Source organism: Hyposmocoma kahamanoa, unplaced genomic scaffold, assembly GCF_003589595.1.
Source record: "Hyposmocoma kahamanoa isolate Upper Pololo Valley unplaced genomic scaffold, ASM358959v1 99702, whole genome shotgun sequence".
Lineage (NCBI taxonomy): Eukaryota > Metazoa > Arthropoda > Insecta > Lepidoptera > Cosmopterigidae > Hyposmocoma > Hyposmocoma kahamanoa.
In genome coordinates, this window is record NW_020656001.1 from 3,118,315 (window position 1) to 3,140,708 (window position 22,394).

A 22,394-nucleotide genomic window follows, 5' to 3' on the forward strand; every position below is an offset into this window, starting at 1 on the left:
TATATTTACGAAATAACCGTCTGGGCACACTTAACGATTACACCCTGTATGAGCTACGTTTCAATGTTAAATTTACTATTACTATTTCGGATATCTATTTTAAACTTTCGCCGCTTCCTTTGACCTAAAAGATTAATTTTGGATTTCTAAACGGGACTTTTAAATAATTAAATGAGTTACTACAATAATATTTTATTACATAATGAGAAATAGGCTACAAGATATTTTGAACTCTTGTAGTAGAATCGAGTTGACTTTTTTTACGCGTTCAAGGGCAAAAATAAGCAAAAAAGAACACATTTGAGAATAATTCAAGGAAGTTTAAAAGTCCATTTTAAATTTATGGGGAACAATAAAATTAAACTGTGTTGCTAACGTTGTTTAGAATATCTTGGTGGATATTTATTATTCACAAATCTCTATGATAGCCACCAGAAGGCATTTCTTGTAAAGTTTTGTGGGATGAACCAGTAGAACGGGTAGTAGAGCTCCTTGTGTAAGAATTCGTCTAGGGAAGTACTGCCATCTGACCTGTTTCTGCTGTAAGCAGTAATGTGAGCGTTACTGCGTTCCGGTTGTGAAGAGTAAGGGAGCTGGTGAAATTTCAGGCACACGGGGCTTGTCAGCTTGTGTGTCAGGGCGACGGGCGCAGTGGCAGGGCACCTCAGATCGTAGCGGGCGTGTCATTTGATATTATAAAAAAAATTAACAAACTTTCAAGTTCAAATATGTTAAACTTTACTTGTCATTAAAATAAAATGATTTATTACGATTTCTTGTGTATTCCAGCTTGCTATCTAAGGCAATTTGTGTGGTGCAAAAAATAAACTTGGGTCCATTGGATTGTACCGCAGAACGACAAAGTTTTACAAGTAAATAACAGTTGTCTTGCGGACACGTCATTCTCAATGCACTACAGTTTCCGCCAAAGTACTTCTCTTAAGCGTGTTGAAGCTGTAATTTGAACTTTTGTGAAATTTAAAGTGAGGTTTCCTCTGTCTAACGCAGGTTATATCTTTAAAAAGGTTGTTTTTCTCCTTTTCGCTGAAATAGCTATTGCGCTTAGTTTTGAAGGTTCAAATTTATTTACCTATTATTATATTTATTATATTATATATTATTATACATTATATTATACTTGATTTACCTTTTAGTAGCGTTATTGGTGATTATTCCATTTTCTATACACTGAAAAACAGTGACTGTAATAAAATTAGCCTATTTAACATGATTAAATTAGTTGCCTAAAATGGTTGCTTGATAGGCGCTGAGTATGCTATAAGAGAACAAGTTATGGGACAAGAAACATCATTACAAACATTAACATCGAGTAGCGTTACCCTGTTACGTCTATTAGCTTTCCTCTACCTCAAAGGTTGTCTGGAAGAGATCGCTCTTAGCGATAAGACCGCCTTTGCCCACATTTGTTTTAAACTGTTCATGTACTGTTGTTGTTCTTGTGTGTTAGCAATAAAGTGTTTATCTATCTATCTATCTATCTATCTATCTATCTATCTATAGTGGAAAAGATCGAAAATAAATATCATGCAAAAAATCAAACAATTCTTTATGACACCAAGTGAAGGGCCGATCAACGCGACCTAACGAATTTTCCTGTGCTTTTTGCAGATCTTTGTTTTAGGTTTTCATTGTATTATGTTTTCATTCGTAAAGTTGATTTTTATAATCGAGCGGAGAGAAATAAACAAGAAATGCGGTCCTTTCCAACGGGGTTTTCTCTCAAAGAGCACAAAGGCAAAGCGGAATGATGCATGTTTCGCAGCTCTCTCAAACAAAGGCGTAAAAGGCGAAGAGACTCCATTGAAAAAGTTTCATTGGAATACTTTAATTAGTTTACCCGGGAGAGTTAGTCGGGACTCATCCCACTTTTGCGCGCCCGTCCATAGATAATGTAATGCTCGCCGAGTCGTACCACTTATGTACAACTCAGCGAAATTACAAAGCGCTTTAGAAATGCTATATAATGTTGTTCAAGCGGCGCAAGAGGTGCTGGAAATTTATGTATTGAATGTTGATGGAATCAATCATAGAGCGATTATAGTATTTTATGCAATCGTTGCTTAGTGAGGGTTCTTTTATGATTGAATACAATAGTTTTTCTACAAGTAAAGAAAATAATTAAACATAACCAATATTTAATGTATATTTCGTTAACAATCCGTAACAACAAAAGTCAAACAAATGCTACAAAACAAAAAGCCAGAGAGAATAGAAGTGGCCAAACGCCGCTTATATTTTAACCACTGACCGAAGGTTTATGGCCCGGTTGCAAGATCTGATCAGGAGGCAGTAAAGCGTTTGAGTGGCGTCATATAATTGATATTTTATTTAGAAAGAATAAGACGTTCAGTAGCGAGTACCATAGGCAATTGAATTTTAATTCTGAACTAAAAAGGGCGCCTTTGGGATATGGTCTAAGAAATTATAATTGACAGATATAGGAGTAAAAAAAAAAAATTATTACGTACTCTTAAGTTTTTCGCGACTACTATACGTTGAAAACGAAACCATTCATTCTTCTTCCGGACGTTAGTTCCACTGTAGTGAGTCCAGTAGAATTTTGAAGTACTCACGATTCTACCGAAATCGACGTAATTCTTTAATAATTAGACATCAACTAGTCGATGACTTTATCATCTCAGACAGCGTTGACCATGAACCTGAGGGTCTACCACAACCTCTCAATATTACATTTACTTTTCGTACCACGACTTAAAGTAATCTGATTATAATTTTAAAACTATGATTTTTTTAGGCAGCGTTGTGACTATTCACTGAATTGGTACAAAGACGCGACTTTGACATGAAAGTAATAATGCTCATAATGTCAAATTAAAGATTGTTTTTGAAAAGAAAACGGTAGGCCCCCTGTAAAGGTCCTGAGATGTTGTATTGTATGTTAAATTAGATCTGTCACTCACTATGAATTCATCTTTTTAACCGTTTGCTACAAGAATTGTGGTTGACTGGCTCAGGACAGGAAACATTTGTATGATCACATTACGCAAGATCTTATTTATTTGAATCGCGTTTTGGACAAAGCCATTTTAGACGCTAAAATGACAATTTCGTCCAAAATGGCTTTGAATTACAAACTAAAATTTGGAAGGTCTATTAACTTAGGCTTTCACTGAAAAAGCAGAGGTGGAAACGAGAAGTTAGTGACCTTTTAGTTAACGCAGCAAGAACCTATAAATTTATTGTCTTGGTTTTCGTAAATCATTTTTATTTGTGTTTTGTTTTTATATTCGTTTTCTGCGATGTTATTTGTGTTAATTAAATACATTTTCATCCCATTTGCTTGTAAACAGTGTCATACAGGCAACGTCGAGTCGAGTCTAACCTAACGTGCTTATGGATTTTTTACGTAATAATTAGGCAAAAAGTTTTTATGCTCGAAAATCTGAACATATATTTTACATAAACTTGAAATACAAATAAACAACATTTGCTTTTTAAATATATTTTATGAAATTTATATTGCGAATTTAAGTTCTGCAGTATTTTTAGAATTTGAATATGATTTATTTTATTTTTATTACATTGTGGCCGCATGCGTCTGTGCTTTTTATAACACTTTCGCTCGAGTAATATTATCTATATATGGCGCATTAATGCCAAAAAAAAAACCAAATAAAATATATAATAAATGTTGTGTTGCGTAGCGCTATTTATTCAAACAAGAAATAAATTATCGTTGTATCTACGTCCTCGGAAATGTGATGAAAAAGGTTTTATGTAGCACGGGCGGTAAAAATAACAAAGTCTCGTTAGCAATTTCTTATTTACCGCCCTTAATACACTTTGACTCTGTAAATCAACACATACGCGACATTGATATGTAAGCCATTCATATGTAAGATAGAAGGAAAGAACGAAAGAAACATGTATTCGGTTATTCACAAATAATATTACAAACATTACAATTAAATACAAGATCTGTTAGAAACAGAAAGAAAATAATAATTTAAAAACCAAAGTACATGGTTAGGTATTTAAAACCAAGAGTAAATAAAATAAAATTACACGACCAGTTCATGATAATAACGCCTGAGTAATAATTGTAATAACTAATATATGACGGAAAACATTTTAAATGAGATGGATCGTTTATCTGTCGCATCAATGTTATTACCTTAATTTTTTTACGGAAGCCCGATAGAGAAATAGGAACTAAGTTCTCAATCATAGCACATAAGTGCGTGAACCCTTCAAGGATCAATAACATAGTGACAAGATTATCTGTTTGAGAAACCAGATGCGTATAAAGCACTCACTGCACAGCGTTTAATATAGGATGACCTAGATGCACGTCATTATGTTTGAATCCAGTTAACTAGAAGCGGTGTATAGCCATCTTATAGTACAGAAAATAATGTGAACCAAGGTTTGAATCTAGGTATCTCGATCTCACTCACAACTACGGATTTCCTATGTTTGCCTTTCACGTGTCTCCCTTGCCGCCCCCCCGAGAAATGTAACAAATTAATGATATGTATTTTGTATCTAAAAATTCGATTCTGCCAAAGCCTGTTTGATCATTTATACATTGGATGAAAATTTATCGGAGTCTGCTTCCAAAAAACACATAAACATATGCAATAGAAACTTCTAAGATATTTCGCTCTAAAGTTCGCTCTAAAATACGTCTCTTGTAGCCATTTTTGGCTGCGTCAAACGCTATAGACTGAAAACACGATTTACATACGAAGCCCGCACAAAGGAGCATACTAATCATATTATCAGCTACTAGATTAGCGGTAGGAAGATATAAAGGGTCCATTGTAGTTGCGGCGGCAGTTGGCGGAAGGCCCCCCTCCCCCGCCGCAGGAAATGGCGGCGGAGAGCGGAGACAGCCACGTCCGGAGAGGTGAAGCCGACGGTAGTGGGTTCAGTCGACACCCGGCCATTGTTCAGTAAGCACCTATCTGCGACACACTTTTCGGAGTCTAGAGATGCGACCGTTATGTAATTTTTATCGATGGTTTTCAGCGAATCTGTTTCACAAATAATATTTTTTCTCTGTTGTTCATTTCTGGTACCAGCGCGATAGACTTCTTTTTGGTTTTGACGTAGGAGAGGAACGAATGTAGGGTGCCATAGGTACCTAAGCGGAAAAAATATGGTCAGTTATTGACATTGACCTGTAGAAAGCATGGTAGATTGTAACAATAGTGAATGTTAAACAATTTATTGTTTCACAAGCCGAAGCCAACTAATTACAGTAATAAGAATCTTTTCATGGTAAATTTCTAGCAAAAAATAGAACAAAATTTTAATAGACAGTTGAGCTCCAATTTAAAGAGTTCGTCTAATAGACAGTTGAGCTCCATTTCACAGAGTTCGTTCAGGAAAGTACTGCCACTTTATTTATTTCTGCGGCCAAGTAGTAATATGAGCATTATTGTGTTCCGGTTTTGAAGGGGTCCTGGTGAAATTACAGGGGACTTATCAATTTATGTAGCAGTTCTACTCAGTGTTTTAAGTCACAGAGATCTGAGTGACACTGCTACTGTGTCCGTCACCCTGAGTAACGTAAGTTGACAAGTCACATGTGCCTGTAATTTCACCAGCACTAATAATAGAATGATCACATTACAGCTTCTCGGCAGAAATAGATAAGGTGGCAGTACTTCCTTCGATAAACTCTTTTATTAGGATCTAATACTGCTACTAAAAAAAGTATTTTCTTTCTTCTTTCTTTATTATCTACTAGCTCGTGAGAATACATAAAAATTGTCTATTTGTTCACGATTAAATTAACACTGAGTAAAAGAAAAAGCTTAAAAGCTTTACAGGTTATGGATAAAACAACGACACTGATTATAAAGGTGGTAAATATTTACGTAAGGTCCTGTGTGAGAAGCCCTCGGGGCGGGCGAAATTTCTCGTACTTGATGCGTTTTGTAAACACGTTTTGCATTATGTTGTAACTTACAGAGACAATGATATAATTGTAGATGTTAGTCTAAGCACAGTTATAGTTCTCATTCTGTACGGTAGCACTTATGTACTATGATAATAAATAAAAATAATGCGTTTTTAAACTACGTCAATGACCTGGTGTCAAATTAGGGATTATTCGCTAAACAATCCTTGTGCCAGAGCAATGAAATTAGCTCTGAACTTATTGTTTCCGATATTGGCTCTATCGGGAATCGAACCCGGACGTTCGCTACAATTCGATACGCTGTGTCACTGTGGTCGTCACAATCCACTCATCGTACATTGCAGTGGAGATAATAGAAGCTCCCGTCCCCCATCCTTTTTTTATTAGGTTCGACACTCACAGAATTTTGTTTCTTTTTTTTGTCTGTTTCTAAACAGTAATAGCAAAAATCCACAGTAAAAGATAAAAGGTCCCAAATATCATATAAAATTTTTGGACCCGAAGATCTATTATTGTGTATTTTGTGCTATGGACACACACAGGCAACCACAAATTACACCCAAAGTCACGAGAGAAATAAATGTAGGTCATACAAACTTTTATCCCTGCCCGGAATCGAACCCGGGACCTCTGCGTGGCAGTCCAGCGTGGTAACTGTTCAGCCACAGAGGCAGTTAATATACAAATTTTACCAAAGTAAACGTAGCTGAGAAGAAGCGAAGAAGGTGACGTTGGTACGAATTGTCAACCAGCGGAAGGTTGCCTATTTGGGTCATGTACTGCGATATGACAGATTTCATCTAATGCACACCATAATGATGGGCAAAGTAGCTGGGAAGTGGAAGGTTCCAAGAAGGAAACTGTATGGCTATCGTAACATCAGGGAGTGGATCGACATCAATACCGTGAAACAACTGTTCAGGGTAGCTCTGGATTAAGAAGAATAAATATGTAGCGGACTTAGTAGCAGTAGAGTTCCTTGTGAAAGAGTAAATCCAGGGAAGTACTGCCACCTTACCTATTTCTGCTGCCAAGCAGTAATGTCAGCATTACTGTGTTCTGGTTTTGAAGTGTAAGGGTGCTGGTGAAATTAAAGGCACAGGGGACTTGTCAACTTATGTCTCAGGGTGACGGATGCAGTGGCAGTGCCCCTCAGATCTTTGCGATATAAAGCTCTGAGTAGAACTGCAACTGTTATGGACAGGCGTGTGGCTTGCCATCAGGCGCTCGACTTGGTCGTCCCGTCACTTGATATTGTTAAATAAAAATTGTATAAATGAGGTTCGGGTGGGCGCTATTGAGGACCATTCGTTAATAGCACCACCAAAAGAACAAAGGAAAGGACAATGATGACAATATATAGTTACTACGAAAACAGAAACAATGACAAAGAATAGGCGCCAAAAACAAGTACATTTAAATTTAGAATTTCAATATAAAACTAAATTCTTGAAAATAATATATATGTAAAAAAAGATTTGTAGCGATTGCTGCGATTCACTTCAATATATTTTTTCTTTCTGTATCGATATTGCAAGGGCAACTCTAAGGGAAATTTGTGTTATTGGCTACCCCCGGCGCATTGACTAAGGAACAGCGAGGAGTAGCGTTTTATTCCTAAGGCTAATCTGACCCACTTCAATGACAGGCCTCAATTACACCAGAGATCCACTCACATGAATGAGCATTTATGACTATGATCTAGATCAATTTAGCGTGCTGTTTTTAAATGGAACAATGCAGATATCTCAAATTTTCACGCTTCACGCTCAAGCGCGATGTCTGTCCATTTTCATACTTTGAAGGATATAAAACCTAAATAATGTATACACATGATAAGTCTAAAAAACGTTTTATGATAGTTGGACGAACAATTTTGACTTGAAATATTCGTTGAATTTTTCGACATAAAAATTTGTCGTCGCTGCTACACGTAATTCGGTAAAAGTCTAAAATATTACGACTTGGACCGCAGAAGATTACACATTTGGCATATTTAGTCAAGTACACAATAATAAACTAAATACGACTTCAGTAATTTCGACAAGAGTGCCATCTTTCTAAAGTTGCGTGTTCCACTGCTAAGCCAAACGATGCTAACTTGCAGGCGCCCTCTGGCTCAATTATGCCGAACTACATCCCCCTATAGCCAAATAACACCCTTGCAATGCACTCGTCACAACATGCCGCGTAGTAAAACCGATGGAGCCACAGGGAAAGTAAACATTTTGACGGGGCGTTTGGCACCCTCAATAATAAACTGACGCAAATCGAAAAGTCATTTTTGGGAAAGTGGCAAAATAGATTTAAAAAAATAACTGTCATTAAACTAGTTCTATAAAATAAATTCCCGGCGTGAAGTGAGCGCGACAGCTTCGCCACCAATGAGAAGATTTGGTAGTGGACTCAGAGTCGACGGCTTAGCAGTGGCAACCGATAGTTGTGCAATACGCAACGGGAAGTGAGCGTGCCTACAGCTCCGGTGCCTATCTAGGTAATAGAGAGGGTACTGTACATGCACCCGGGGTCCATGCATGCTGATCTGGAGTCAGAATCTGAAGTTGTAAGGTTCCTGTGGGCGCACAGGTTATAGTGCCCTTCTCGTATACCCTAAGGGTCGGTAGGGAGGGTCTCTATAATCCAAATTAATGTAGAAAGATATGGGGCTGGTCCTATAAAGGACGAAATTCTAAAAAACTACAAATTAATTTTATTTTGTACTTTAGTTCGTCAATGTCACTATTTCGAATTACGCCATTTTATTATTGATGGTGCGATATATATTTTAGACAGGTGAGGTTGAAGTTCACTGATCAGTAACCAGCTCGATTTCAGAAAATTTTGATTTAATGCCATAGGCTTAAAGTTTTCTATAACCTGGATATCCGTCCAGGAGCGGAATGTCGAAACTACATTGATGTTTAGGGATGATAAAAAAAACGCTTTTATGACAACACAGGTGGTGCTGATCTAGAGCTCGTCTACCTTGACACTTTGGATATTAGACCGTTCATTCTTCTCGCAAACGGAGAGTTATTGACGTGCTGTTGACCTGCTCGGCGATCGGAAATATCCCACCATTAAGTATATACCACGGTCACAGTGTACAACAGTTATATCCAATTAATACTACGCCAGTAATTTTTGGACCCGTTCTGTTGTAATTTCTATTTCTAAAATTAGTTTTTTGTTTTTTCCAATTTTGTTTTTTGTTTCTTTTTTTTACAAAATTCGGTGAGCATTATATTAGTCAATAAACATGGATGTGTACAAAAGTAACAGAAATAAATAAACGAATAAAGATGACGTAGCAGATTTATAAAAAAAATCGTATAAATAACAGAAATTTATTGAACTTTCTAACAGGGTGTTTTTATTTCTTTTTTTTCTTTTTGTTCTTTTCGTCTAACTTCAATTTCATTTCTAGTTGTACCGCCAGCAACTCAATATATTCATTGAATATTGATCCGAACTTTGAGTAAGATTTGTACCAGGTATTGAAAAATTCGTAGTCAAACGGCTCTGTACATATAGCATCGTTATCATTTAGAACAGCATCAATAATTTCCATAGGATTCAGGGGCTTAAAACCTAACTGCGCGATTCTGCTACTATTTAAAACTGTCGCTACACCCTGCTTTATAGACTTGATATCATACCCCCGCAACGTCTGAGCTAAACTGTGCACGTTGAAGTCTCGATTCACTCCATGATACTTCATAACAAGTTTTTGTAAAATATACACCAGGCTTCCGTAATCTGTATTTGGAAGTAATATTACATTCGGGAAAACTTTGGACATAGGGCCATTTTTGGCGTTCCACGGCTCCGTTGCTGTGCCTATAATTAATAGTTTATCCGGAGGTTTAATAGGTTTTATTATTTCTTTAAAGAAATCGCTTGAAAGTCGTGTTGGATCAAACATTTTTTCTTCTTTGGGAACTTTCTTGTAAAAAAGTTTATCAGCGTTATCCACCATGATAATAGTGGGTTGCATTAATCGAGCGACTTTGTTTACTAATGCAAACATTTGCTTCATACCCTTGGGCCCTGGAAATTTGTTGTAAACATTCATGGGTGAAAGGTCCATTAAGATGGAGTTTGTTTCTGTAGCGACAGCGTATATTAGAGTTTTTTTACCGGAATATTTAGGGCCGGCTAATAAATGTGCTCTAGGTACACCTTGACACTCAGACCCTATTGTCAGCAGACAACGAACCCTTACAAGTTGTTGTACATCGCCAATGCAAGGCGGGGAAAACCTTGGCGTATACATTATTGCCCTTGTAACAGCGGCTGCATAGTTTTGATCTCCCCAGTATTCTTTGAGGGTCACTTTGGGATATTTTATTACAATCCCTGCATCTACCAACTTTTGAAATAGTTCCTCTGGCGTACTTTTTTCTGGTTTAACCTTTTTTGGTTTTTTAGGCTTCTTTCTTTTTCTTACTAACGGCATTTTTTCGCCTATTAAATCAAGATCACACTTGAGAGCAGCTCGTAATTTGCTTAACTCCATCATCATCATTTCATCAACGATTGGTCGCAATTCATACTGAATTTCCTGTTGTACATTTTCCGTTATAAGCCGCATAATATGGCCCTTGATAGCATCTAAAGGCGCGTAACGTGAATCAATATCTTGCCATGTATTATTGTACAATTTCCAAGATTCTTGAAGTGGGTCCGATGCCTTTCCAATTCTGTAGTAAATACCTGGGTCAGTTTCAGGATTCGGGCGCATCTTTTTGTAAGCCATAATACGTTTATCCTCTCTTGCCTTTGCATCTGCTGCTGCCTTTCTTTTTTCTTCTTTTGCTGCTTTCTTTTCAGCTTTTATATCTTCAGGAGTTTTTGGATTCTGTTCGAGTAGCTTTTGCCTTTTTTGTTCCACCTCCACCCAAACTAAATATTCTTCTACAGTGAAAGTTTCTCCTCTCACTATTAAAATGGACCCCCCCTCAAGTGGCCAAGGATATTCATCGAAAGCACGAGCACCTTTGTACCACTCAAGCATCCAAGCTCTAATTTCATCAGATATGTCCTCCATAATATCGTGTTGCCGTAACCTAAATATTCGTGATTTTTCCTTAACATGCGCTTCTAGCCAGTTTTTAAAGTATTCACGCCTGTACTCTCGCCTTTTTTCTTTGACTTTTTCTAGTTGAATTTTTTGAGATGGAGGTGCCCACGAAGTCATTATCATTCCAAGCTTCGCTCTTAAGTGGTAGTCTCTAAGGTGATCACGCTTCAGTTTCATGAATTGTCGATATGACTGTTTAATTACTGCTGCGGCTCTCTGTTTCAAATGATCGTTAGCTTCTGGCGTCGCAAGCCCAGCCAGTAGTAGGTACTGCATGAAATCTTTGTTTTTTTTTTGAGTATTCTCTTGAATAACCTTACGCGTTCTTATCATACGTTGCAAATTCATTATATGTGCATTAAATTCAGCTAGACGGCTCATTTCTGCCAATTCTGCAGCTGTGTATTTGACTGAAGCTATCGATTCTGGAATATCTTCACCCATTGCCAATTTTCTCTTTATTTCTGCCTCTTTCTCTTCCTCTTTGATCCTTAACATTTCCAACTCTTCTTCTTTGCGACGCTCTAGCTCTGAAGGTGTTGGCTCGGGATCACCAAGACGATTACCAGCTAATATTTCATCTACTACGTACTGTAGCTCTGCGCTTCTAATTTCAAATGGATAAAAAAAGGGACACATAATTTCAATATTATCAGGTACCATAAGCATTTGTTGTAAAGCATTGTCCGCATATGTATATTCCAAACATTCCACTTCTTCTAACATAGATTTATACTCTATTATGCGGCATGTTAGTGCGTCTATAAATTTTTTCAAGTATTCTGATCTTTGGGGCTGTAATGTCTGGTCGTAGATATCGCACAGTTTATTATAAAGTTCGCAAGACTTGCCGTAAAGCCTAGCAAGAAGTTCTACTGCTGTTGATTGTGGTTTAACTCCAACATAAGTGTTTGCGAACGTCTGGATTTGTTCATCGTCTGCTACACACTTTTGCAAGTCTTCTTTGATGCGCAGCCAAGCTTGATAGTAATCTATAGTGCTCATTGTACCAGGGAAATTGTACTTTGAAATTTAAGAGATTATCACCATTACTAGGAAATACAGAGGGCTAATGACAGGAACTCAACACATAGTAAAAACAAATTAATTTGTTTCAAAAATATTTACACATTACATTTCTTATATATAGGAAATACAAATCATTATTTCCAAAGATGACGTGTTCCCACCTCTAGTGAAAATGAAAAATTTATTAAGTTGTTGTTTTTTTCCATGCTTTCCGTAAAGAAACAGGCAAAGGCTTGACACCATACAGCCAAGTCTTGGTAATTTTTTTTATTAAAAATTGAGATTCTATGTCTATGCCAATAGTCCATCCTTCAATTCCAATAGTCACGAAAAGTCGTCAAAGAGAATTTTGTTTTCATAGATACTTTAATAGTCTTGTTACAAGTTTCCAATTCAAGGTTAGCTCCAATATTGAAACTTGCAATAATTGTGCTACAAAGTACGTCTTCGAAATGTGACTTAGAAACGTTAATAGAATGGAAAGAAACGTTACAATTTTCCATTCCTGGTATTAGAATGAAGTTATAGGGCGATTTATATGTTGTCCTCGATTTTACAATGTTACATAATCTATTATTTGAGATTAAATTGTGACACTCCTTAAATGTTAAGAAGAATAGTGTTTTTTTTTAATTCGAGATATAAGCCTAAAGTGGCTGTTTTTGATAGTCATCGTAACAATTCATATAAGTGGCAATGTATACATACGCCTTTAAAATAAGATTCCGGTTGATTATAGAAATTCATTTCATTATGTAAGTTAAAAATATAATGACACAACAGCTTTAGTACGAAATGTACTTACTTAAATAAAAGAAAAATAAATATACAGATAATTAAAATATGTTTTATACACGATTGAGTTCCGGTTTTAAAATCAAATAATGTGTAAAAATCTACTAGTGTACTATCTAGTGTACTTGGATGAAAAAAATCCGTGACAGTGACCCGTCTCATACAGGGAGTCTTGTTCTGTCATTGGATTTGGTCATTTGAAGTAAATACTGTTGCCAACATTGACTTACAAATAAATGGACGACGGTTCTAATACAAAAACCACGACAAAAATGTCCCAAGTCAATCTATTTGAACGTAGTGACATGTAAAGGAATATGAAAAAGCTTTTAAATTGTAATGTCATCGCAGTACTGTCTAATTTTGCTTGCTTCGCTGTCAGTCGAACAAACGAAGACTAAAGCGTGAATGACGCTCTGTATACCATTTTAACGCTCTAAAAGTTCGGACACTTTTTAGCGCGGACACGACGTCCATATAATTGAAGGTCAATGGTTGCCAAACAAATTTATTTATCTACACACATATCATAAACCCTCTATGATGTGTTCAAAAACCGCAAATTACGACCAGCTTAAAGATAAACTGTTTTGTTAGAACAAATTTCTTATCTGTGAAAATGTTATTATGGCTAATAACATCGAATTCGAAATTTATTATTACATTCAAATTTCGAACATCTCTGAAAAACAAAACAATTTGATTCGACCCATCGAGTATATAACCAGAAATAGAGACGAAATGTCATTTAATTTGTTTGAAAACTATTCTGCCATATCATTACGCGCTCCGATTGGCTAGCCCGAGTTCGAAACAATTGACGGGTGTCGTCAACTGTTGCACTTCAAATCGACCAGTTAACTTGAGCTTTGCTATAATGGACGAAAATTGCAGAATTATATTTAATATTTAATTATCGATGAAATGTGATTCCGTTTGTTTCGTAATTAGATGTTTTGCTGTTGTTCCCACACCACCGAATAGAACAACACGGCATTGTTAGAGATATTATCTTTATTACAATAAATACAGAATATTTTTTGGAATATACGGAGACGTACACACAGGTCAGTAGTTGGCCTGTCTGTATTTCAGTACAAACGAGAGTTGATATTTATAAGAGCTGTATCGCTAAAGTGTTACCAGGAATATATGGCCCTTATTTCGTCTCTATTTCTGGTTATATACTCGATGATTAGGGTTAACCACGGAGTATATAGAAACGGCATTTAAAACAATTTCTTCTAGAACTAGCGTAGATAGACCCCCACTCGTTTTTTAACGCCTTTCATTATGTAGCAGTCACATAAACCATTATAGCAACCACGAGAGTTTCTTAGTTATTCTTCTTGGAGAATCTGATTTATAAAGGGCGGGCCCTTTTTTGTTTGTTTGAAGAAACAACAATTATACCTGTTGTATTAAAAAACCGACCTCAAAAAATTGCTTATCGACTTTTTTAACGGAAGTTTATTGGAGTCGGTTAACGGAAAGTGCGTGAAACCGGACGCATCCCCTAGTTTGCCACCCTTAGAGGTGGAATATTTTCTTTCAAATTTAAATGGAATCAATGCCGAGTTACGCTCTTTCGAACATAAAAGAATCACCAAAATCGGTTCACAATCGTGTAATACACTCACAAAAAAAATACAGTCTAATTGAGAACCTACTCCTTTTTTAAAATCGGTTGAAAATAGTTTAGTGTCCTATGTGTAACAATTGCGAAAACCGAACAACTCTAAAAGGAAACTTAGCTTTTTTTAGTTTCAAGAAAACCGATGAGAAAATATTGAGAATGGTAAACGAGGAAAGAACGATCCTGCGTACTATAGAGCATAAACGCGGGAAAATTATTGGACATTTGATACGTCTTTTTCTTCTTTTGGAGGGAACGATCGAGGGGACCTAGAACCATAGGGGAGACCTAGGCTCGCTTACATAGACAAATAAAGGAAAAGGCCGGTGTCGCGTTGTAAAACGAGGTCAAGGAGCTGGCTTATAGGAGAGATGATTGGAAGATGCTTCACCGATAAGAGTATAAGTCTTAAGTTTGATAGATAGATAGTGTTGTGACCAATGAATCGCCTAATATAATTGAGTCGATTTAATTTCACTTAAAACATATTGATTTTTTGAGTCACCTTATTGATGTCTGCCGCCAAGCAATAATGTCAGCATTACTGTGTTCCGGTTTTGAAGGGTAAGGGTGATAGTGACACATGGAACTTGTCAACTTAAGTCTCAGGGTGACGAGCGCAGTGGTAGTACCACTCAGATGTTTTGTAATTTAAAGCTCTGAGTGGCACTGCAACTGTTACAGACAGGCGTGTAGCTTACCATGATGTTGTAAAAAAAATTAAAAAAGATGATTTTGGCTCATCTTTCGATGACAGTGAATAGAAATTTAAACTATGAAGTCTTTTTTGTTTTTCTTCAGAAGTTTACTATTTAACTACAGGTTGTCCTTGTGAACTCTATTAAGGTAACTACACAACACCAACAACTACAGGTTGTTGTTGTGATCATTTAAAATACTTACTTATTGTTTAGACTAAACTCCATATTGTTTAAAAAAATGAACTAAAAACCAATGACCCAAAAAACGCCTAAGAAGAACAAGGCCTGAAAAATAATCTAAACGATCACAGAGTCCATTGACTTACAAACAGAGTCATAAAATTTTGAATCGATTACTCGTAAGAAAAATGTTTTAATATGGTTACCGATATATTTGATCCGCATCTCACGTCGCGACGACAAGTGTCAAAATGTGCCACTTACGTTGTGACGACTATAAATTGACTCATTCAATTATTGTATTCGCTACTAAAGTGCACATTTAACACAGATTTTGCCGTGCTGTTCGACAGCTTATTATATTATATAATTCAAATAATTAAAGTGGCGTAGTACGTAAATTTCGAAAACATAAGGGGCATTGTCAACAAAGGATCTCCCTTGCTGGTTACAATAAAAATGTTTTAAGTGCGCCTCCGTACGTTCCATTGAGTCGTTGAATCGACTCCGACGCACGCTCAGAGCGCATATCCGGACAGTGACGCGTGCCGGCCGCTATAGCTACCATGGGCATGGAGTTGAGCTATTTTGCAATTACAAGCGGTAGCGGGAGCGGAAATCTGTTGTGGAGAGACGTGTTGTTTATTATAACACGCGACTTGTTCGTCCCCTTACTTGGTACATCAATTTTAGATTATTATTCGCTCTTCTATTTCCATTATACACGTATTGAACACAATGATTTAAACATAGTTGTGTATAACTGCCTCAGTTGCCGAACGGGTACCATCGGGTACGTCTGTCACGCAGACTTCTGAGTTTGGGTGTCATTTGTCTATATGTCTGTCCATGGCACCCGCGATATAGGGTTTCCCTAGTGCGGGGCCGTGAGTGTTTGCGTTGTTATAATTGAGTTCAAAGATTAAAAAGAAAATTGTCTGTGATTAGTTCATCATCATCACCAGCTTACGCGCATCCACTGCTGGACATAAGCCTCTCCTTGAGCACGCCAACTCTCCCGGTCTTGTGCCGCCCACTTAAGTTTATGATTTTATGTACTAAGGTAACTTTAGTTCTCTGACGTATGATCTCTTTAAGGATTCGGTCCATCAGAGAAACCCCAAGCATATGATTGGTTAGAACAGACAAAAGTATTTTTTTAATTTTAATTTTAATTGTAACGGTCATTGACTTACAAATAAATGGACGACGGGTCTAATACAAAAACCACGAAAAAAATGTCCCAAGTCAACCTATTCCAAATTTAAATTGTAATGTCATCGCAGTATCGCGCTGTCAATAGAATAAATGAAGACTAAAGCGGAGTTTGGCGCTCTGTATACGATTTTAGCGCCTTACAAGTGCGGAAACTTTTTAGCGCGGACCCGACGTCCATATAATTGTAAGTCAATGGTAAAGGTACACAAACATAATGTAATCATCACATGGTAACTGATACAATTTGATACATTCATAGGCTAGACCACATTTCAAAAGCAGTGTACACAGCATGATAAAATTAGTCTTAGGGTCGTATTCTAGATCTCTTCAATGCTCAAGTCAGGATTTGAGTATGGTTTAAAGCACTCGAAATCATACTTAAGTCCCTGCCATTAGGGTCGTATCTCCAGTGCTTGAAATCATACTCAGATCCTGACTTGAGCATTGAGTAGAGTTCTGGAATACGACACTTAGTCACATACCAAGTGGTTTTAGTATTAGGTTAGTGTAAAATTACAATCTCCAAATCTAAAACGAAGAAAACTAAAATGTAATTTTATTTCATTGACTTACAAATAAATGAACGACGGGTCTAATACAAAAACCACGAAAAAAATGTCCCAAGTCAACCTATTTAAACGTAGTGACATGTAAAGGAATATGAAAAAGCTAAAACGTTGAATTTAAATTGTAATGTCATCGCAGTACTGTCTAATTTTGCTTGCTTCGCTGTCAGTCGAACAAACGAAGACTAAAGCGTGAATGACGCTCTGTATACGATTTTAACGCCCTATAAGTTCGGACACTTTTTAGCGCGGACCCGACGTCCATATAATTGTAAGTCAATGATAATAACAATATAATAGAACACAAAATGATAAAAAACTAAAATTCAAGCGATACACTAAATCGCGCAACCTTGTGAATTGAACCTCTGGTAACATTCAACAGTTCAAAATGCAACGTAACAATGATATATACAGTATCCCTCGCTATTCATTACGGGTGTAGAAATTTAAGCCATTTATTTTGTTAACTCGGTCTCGGGCGATAAAGTTTGCTGGGGTCGGCCGATTTAGAGGGATCCAATGCCGAATAGTTTGTAATCTTAATGTTTGTGTTGGTGATACTGTCACCTTATTAGCATATGGACCACATTTGCATTCACTGATTGTTGATAGCTAACTTTGGGCTAATATTAATATAGCAAAAAACATATTTTTTTAATAATACTATTGGCGAGTATATTATATATATATATAGTATAATACTGAGTACTGTATATTAAAATTTTCGCTGTGATGGAAACATTGGCATTTAAACGCGTGTAATTTCAAGTCGGAAAAATATAATATCGAAAATGAGCTGCCCAGACAGCGTAGAAAAAGCAACAGCCAAAATTGTAAGACAATATTTTATTTTATTTTTTAATATTTTAATTTTGTTAATTACGTCTTTTTATTTTGCTTTTTTAAGTGCTATCAATATTTTTTTTAGTTTCTATGTGTTGTGGCGTTGCAATAAATGTCTATTCGATTCTAAAAGGAATGTAAAAAAAAACTATAATTAAAAAGGAGGATGAACTCAGAATGATCTGTTTTGTACCATATCGTTTACTAATATTCTCATATAGGGATTATATTGTTTTTACTTTTTTTTTCTGTTTATAAAGGAAGTAAGGATTACAGTTATAAAGAGTAATTGAATAATTAATTTTCATATATCTCTGAATCTGAATTGCTTGTTGTGTTAGCCAATAAGTATAGTGTATATCTATACCTTTAAACTTTGTGAAGTATTGTACATTTGCTATTGTTGTATATGCACCATGTTGGCTTTCCTATACAAGAAATAAATAAATAAATAAAATAGATAAATAGGATGCGTCACAGCTGGTCGTCAACAAATACCAAGTGACGGAATGAACAAATCGTGGTCCTGGTGGTAAGTGACACGTCCAAAGAATAGATATTCATCACATCATAATATTACAATCCAAAATCGAATTTTAAAGGATAATATGTTCGTCATTAACGCAAACAATAATAATGAATATAATATAAATTAGTATAACTACTGCCTGTCGAAATATGATGAAGTCTCATAATGAACGTATCGACACTGTAGAATTCATTATCCAATAAAAGGAATTTAAATAATGAGGTCAGATATAAAACATTTCGTCTCTTGTAATGCTTTTCAGGATTGTAGGTAGATGTAGAATCGGGGACATATTATCCACGTATTTCTCATTGGTAGTTCGGTACAGTGGGCAACGGATTTCAGTTTTCCAGCGTCTCGCAACATCATTTCGTTTTGAATATATGCGGCCGTTCTTCTTCGTATATTTATGTACAACGAAGCTACCATCTCTATCGAATTTTATTTACTAATTCCTTTAAATTTGCAGGGTTGGGAGTTACTTTTTGTTGTATATACGACCCTGTACATTACGTAGTACACAGCCAGATTTACTGTCGAAATTTCTCTATTGGATAATGAACCTTAGGTTGTTCATGCAGGGTTATAATTTGTAATATCGGAACGTGCCAATTTATGTAATTTAGTGTGTGACCGTGAGTACATTTCGCCCTATCCGTGACAAATTATCGCCGCACCACCCAGTCGCTTAGAGATGCGCCGGAACCGAATGGCAGAATGATTGACTGACTAATGTAGAGTCGAGGGTTCAATTTGATTCGGTGCCAATTATTTGGCAGAAAGTACGAGGGATTTTTTTATCATCATCGTCGTAATCAAGCCGAGATATTATACGAGATATATATATATATATATATATATATATATATATATATACGAGGTTCACCATACTCGCCTGAAGTTTACACGTTTTCCAAGGGTCGTGAACCTTCTTTGGACGGGCAGGTTTCTACATACATATCATCACGCCTATCTCCTTTGGCGTGAGCAGACTGTGGACATCCATCTGCTCCTGACAAACCTCCTTCGCCTTCTCCAATCTCATCAACCTTTTCATACAATCCCGTTTATTCTTTACACTTTTAACTCGGCCTTTTTTAAGGACATCTCCAATCTGATCGACGTATACTCTACCTCTACCCGCGCCGCCAACCACATTCGCTCTTTAAATTTGTGCCGTCAATCTTTCGACAAGAGTGATCCCCCTGTCTCTTCTATTCAATACATCATCTTTCATACCACAACGCTCTCTTACTACACTGTTCGGTCTTAAAGATTAATACCGCATGTAGGGCGCAAAGCTCCAATTTCTACACCATTCACCCTGTTCTTCGTATAGAGCACGCAGTAATGTGTGCATTACTGCTTTCCGGTTTGGAAGGGTTATGGATACTGGTGACATTACATGCACGTGGGATTTGTCAACTTGTCTCAGGATGACGGGCGCAGTGGCTGTGCATCTAAGATCTTTGCAATTTAAAGCTCTGAGTGGCACTGCGACTATTATAGACAGGCGTGTCTCATTGTTCGTCTTTTCTTTTTGTTCGTCTCGGCACTTGGAATTAGTGGGACCAGAACATTCGATGAACAGCAGGCAGAATGAATTACTAAGAGGTATTTTTACCGCCCGATGTTATTTGAAATGTATTTAATTACGAAGCAACCATTTCCCTACAGCGGAAATTGAAATTGTGCTAAACAACAATAGTAACAACAAACGTTTGCATCTGAAATTAAAAAATGTGGCACTTAAAAAAATGTATGCCATTAATATAGATGCTGGCGCAGCAATTACAGAATTAATCGAAGCTTGTAACATCTTCATCCAGTTAGTTACCCCTCAATCGAGTGCATTGTTTACTATGAGAAACAAAATCACGGGTCGAAAATAATGAAGAACGGTTGTCACCACAAATTGCGACCGAGGAGTCGCACGCGCGTCAATTCGACACGCGTGGTGGGGTTGAGTGAGAACCCCATAATGTATATTTGTTTCAATATTATCTGTGTTGTTAAAAAAAAAGGAAACAGCTGTGTATATTTTATATACACATATCCGAAATCTGCAGGTCCCATTTTGGTGCATTACCATAAGAAATAACTAGAAACTTCCTGGGAAACTGCTACCTCTGATAAATACTTTATAGAAGCAATCTCCTCGTGGAAGAATTCGACGTACTTCCCTAGTACTGCCACCTTACCTATTTCTGCCGCCAAGCAGTAACTAAGCAGTAATGTGAGTATAACTGCATTGCAACTGTTATGGACAGGCGTGTCAGGTTAACTTTGCGGGCGTTATATCCCGAAATCGATTCCAGGTAAGACCAATTTAGAAATAAAACTTTTTTAGATTAGCCCAGCTCTGGGCGTTCTCCGTGGTAGCTTAGAATGGCTTTCGTTGCTATGGTACTTATATCACAGCGAATTCCTTAATATGAAAGGTAATTATCGTGCTTGCCTAACACTATTCTATTGGATCGAAATTAAAATGAAAGAAAATAACCTATGTGCTTAGCTAACACAAGTTAAGTTGTTGTAAAATGTCACGAGATGCGAAAATAATGGAAAAGAGGGGGAAAATTAGTATTATATTATTAAAATACCACACGGTATTTGAATAATATAATTAGTACAGTCACTCAAAAACCATTCATCCCCAAGTTTTCAAATTTATAATATTTTTTTCAAATTTAATTTAATTCTTTCTCTTTCCAGCAAAAAAGGACCATCAAAATCGTTTCACAGCTTAGAGTTGACGCGCAACATATATACAAAAAAAAAACACAAAGTCGAATGATAATGAGAACCTCCTCGTTTTTTTGAAGTCGTTTAATTAAAATAAACAAATCTGTGTATCATGTCAAAAATTTGACAACGGAGTTACGTGTTTGTCATTTAAAAATATCGTAATACTAACAAACCTAAACCCGTATGTAACATTATTTGAAGCTAAATTAACATATAACCGTCCTTTTGGTACCAGCGCAGTAGGGTGACAATAGTAAGTACCTATTCAGCTCACTCGTATTTTAAGAGCGCATGTTTACTTAAGTGTTATTAATTAACAACTTTACACTGCTCGACACGTGTCCATGTTTTTTTTTACACCATTGGAATAATACCAGTACAGTGAATTTAGGATGGTTTTAGTATTTCATCCTATGCTGCGGTAATTACTCAACACGCTGTTTAGTTTGTGTGTCAAGCGAATACGTACACACACACACACACACACACACACGACAAAATTTTTAATAAATAAATAATCTCAGTACAGAGTACTAAAAAAACCGACCTCAAAAGTACGTGGAATTACATATAATTACCAAGTTTTATTGAAATCGGTTACCGGAAAGTGCGCATACCCGGATTCATCCCCTAGTTCGTAACTATACGTGACTTGATACAGGAGATAAAGAAATCGGTCCTCACTACTCAAAGTATATTGAGAGAGAAAAACGCCTTGAATTAAAGAATAGCAAAATCAACCATTAAAATAATTGCTCCTTATACTAAAATTTAGGCGCTATTTATAAAAATGAACCTTCATGCGTGAACAGCCACCCTTAGAGGTGGATGATTTTCTTCAAAATTATATGGGGCTACTATGGAGGTAACCTCTTTCCAACAAAAAAGAATCATGATCGGTCAAATCGGTGCACAAATACGAGGAGTTATCGCGTAACATACATAAAAAAACATTCAGTCGCATTGAGAGCCTCCTCCTTTTTTTGAAATCGGTTAAAAAAGAAGTTATTATTGTATAAAAGTTGTACATCTATGTACAACTGGTTTTACCCTAATTGTGTGCAAATTACAGCTCTCTCAAAGGAAACGAATCTATTACTATTAAAGTTATTGTACCAAAACTTTTACCTTGTAGGGAGTTATATCAAT

General features: G+C 36.5%; 2 protein-coding genes across 2 annotated transcripts in view; both read right to left on the reverse strand.

Moving 5' to 3' along the window:
* LOC113239170 (DNA-binding protein D-ETS-3) overlaps positions 1–22,394 on the reverse strand; it is a 134,121-nt gene that overhangs the window by 80,234 nt on the left and 31,493 nt on the right. The window lies entirely within an intron of this gene.
* LOC113239195 (dynein regulatory complex protein 11-like) lies at positions 9,282–12,060 on the reverse strand. The gene has a single exon (XM_026476080.1). It carries the CDS (start codon positions 11,997–11,999, stop codon positions 9,285–9,287), a length of 2,715 nt encoding a protein of 904 aa, XP_026331865.1. The 5' UTR covers positions 12,000–12,060; the 3' UTR covers positions 9,282–9,284.

Excerpts from the sequence above, each read along its gene's own strand:
- LOC113239195 (XM_026476080.1), bottom strand. The coding sequence starts at position 11,999 with ATGAGCACTATAGATTACTATCAAGCTTGGCTGCGCATCAAAGAAGAC.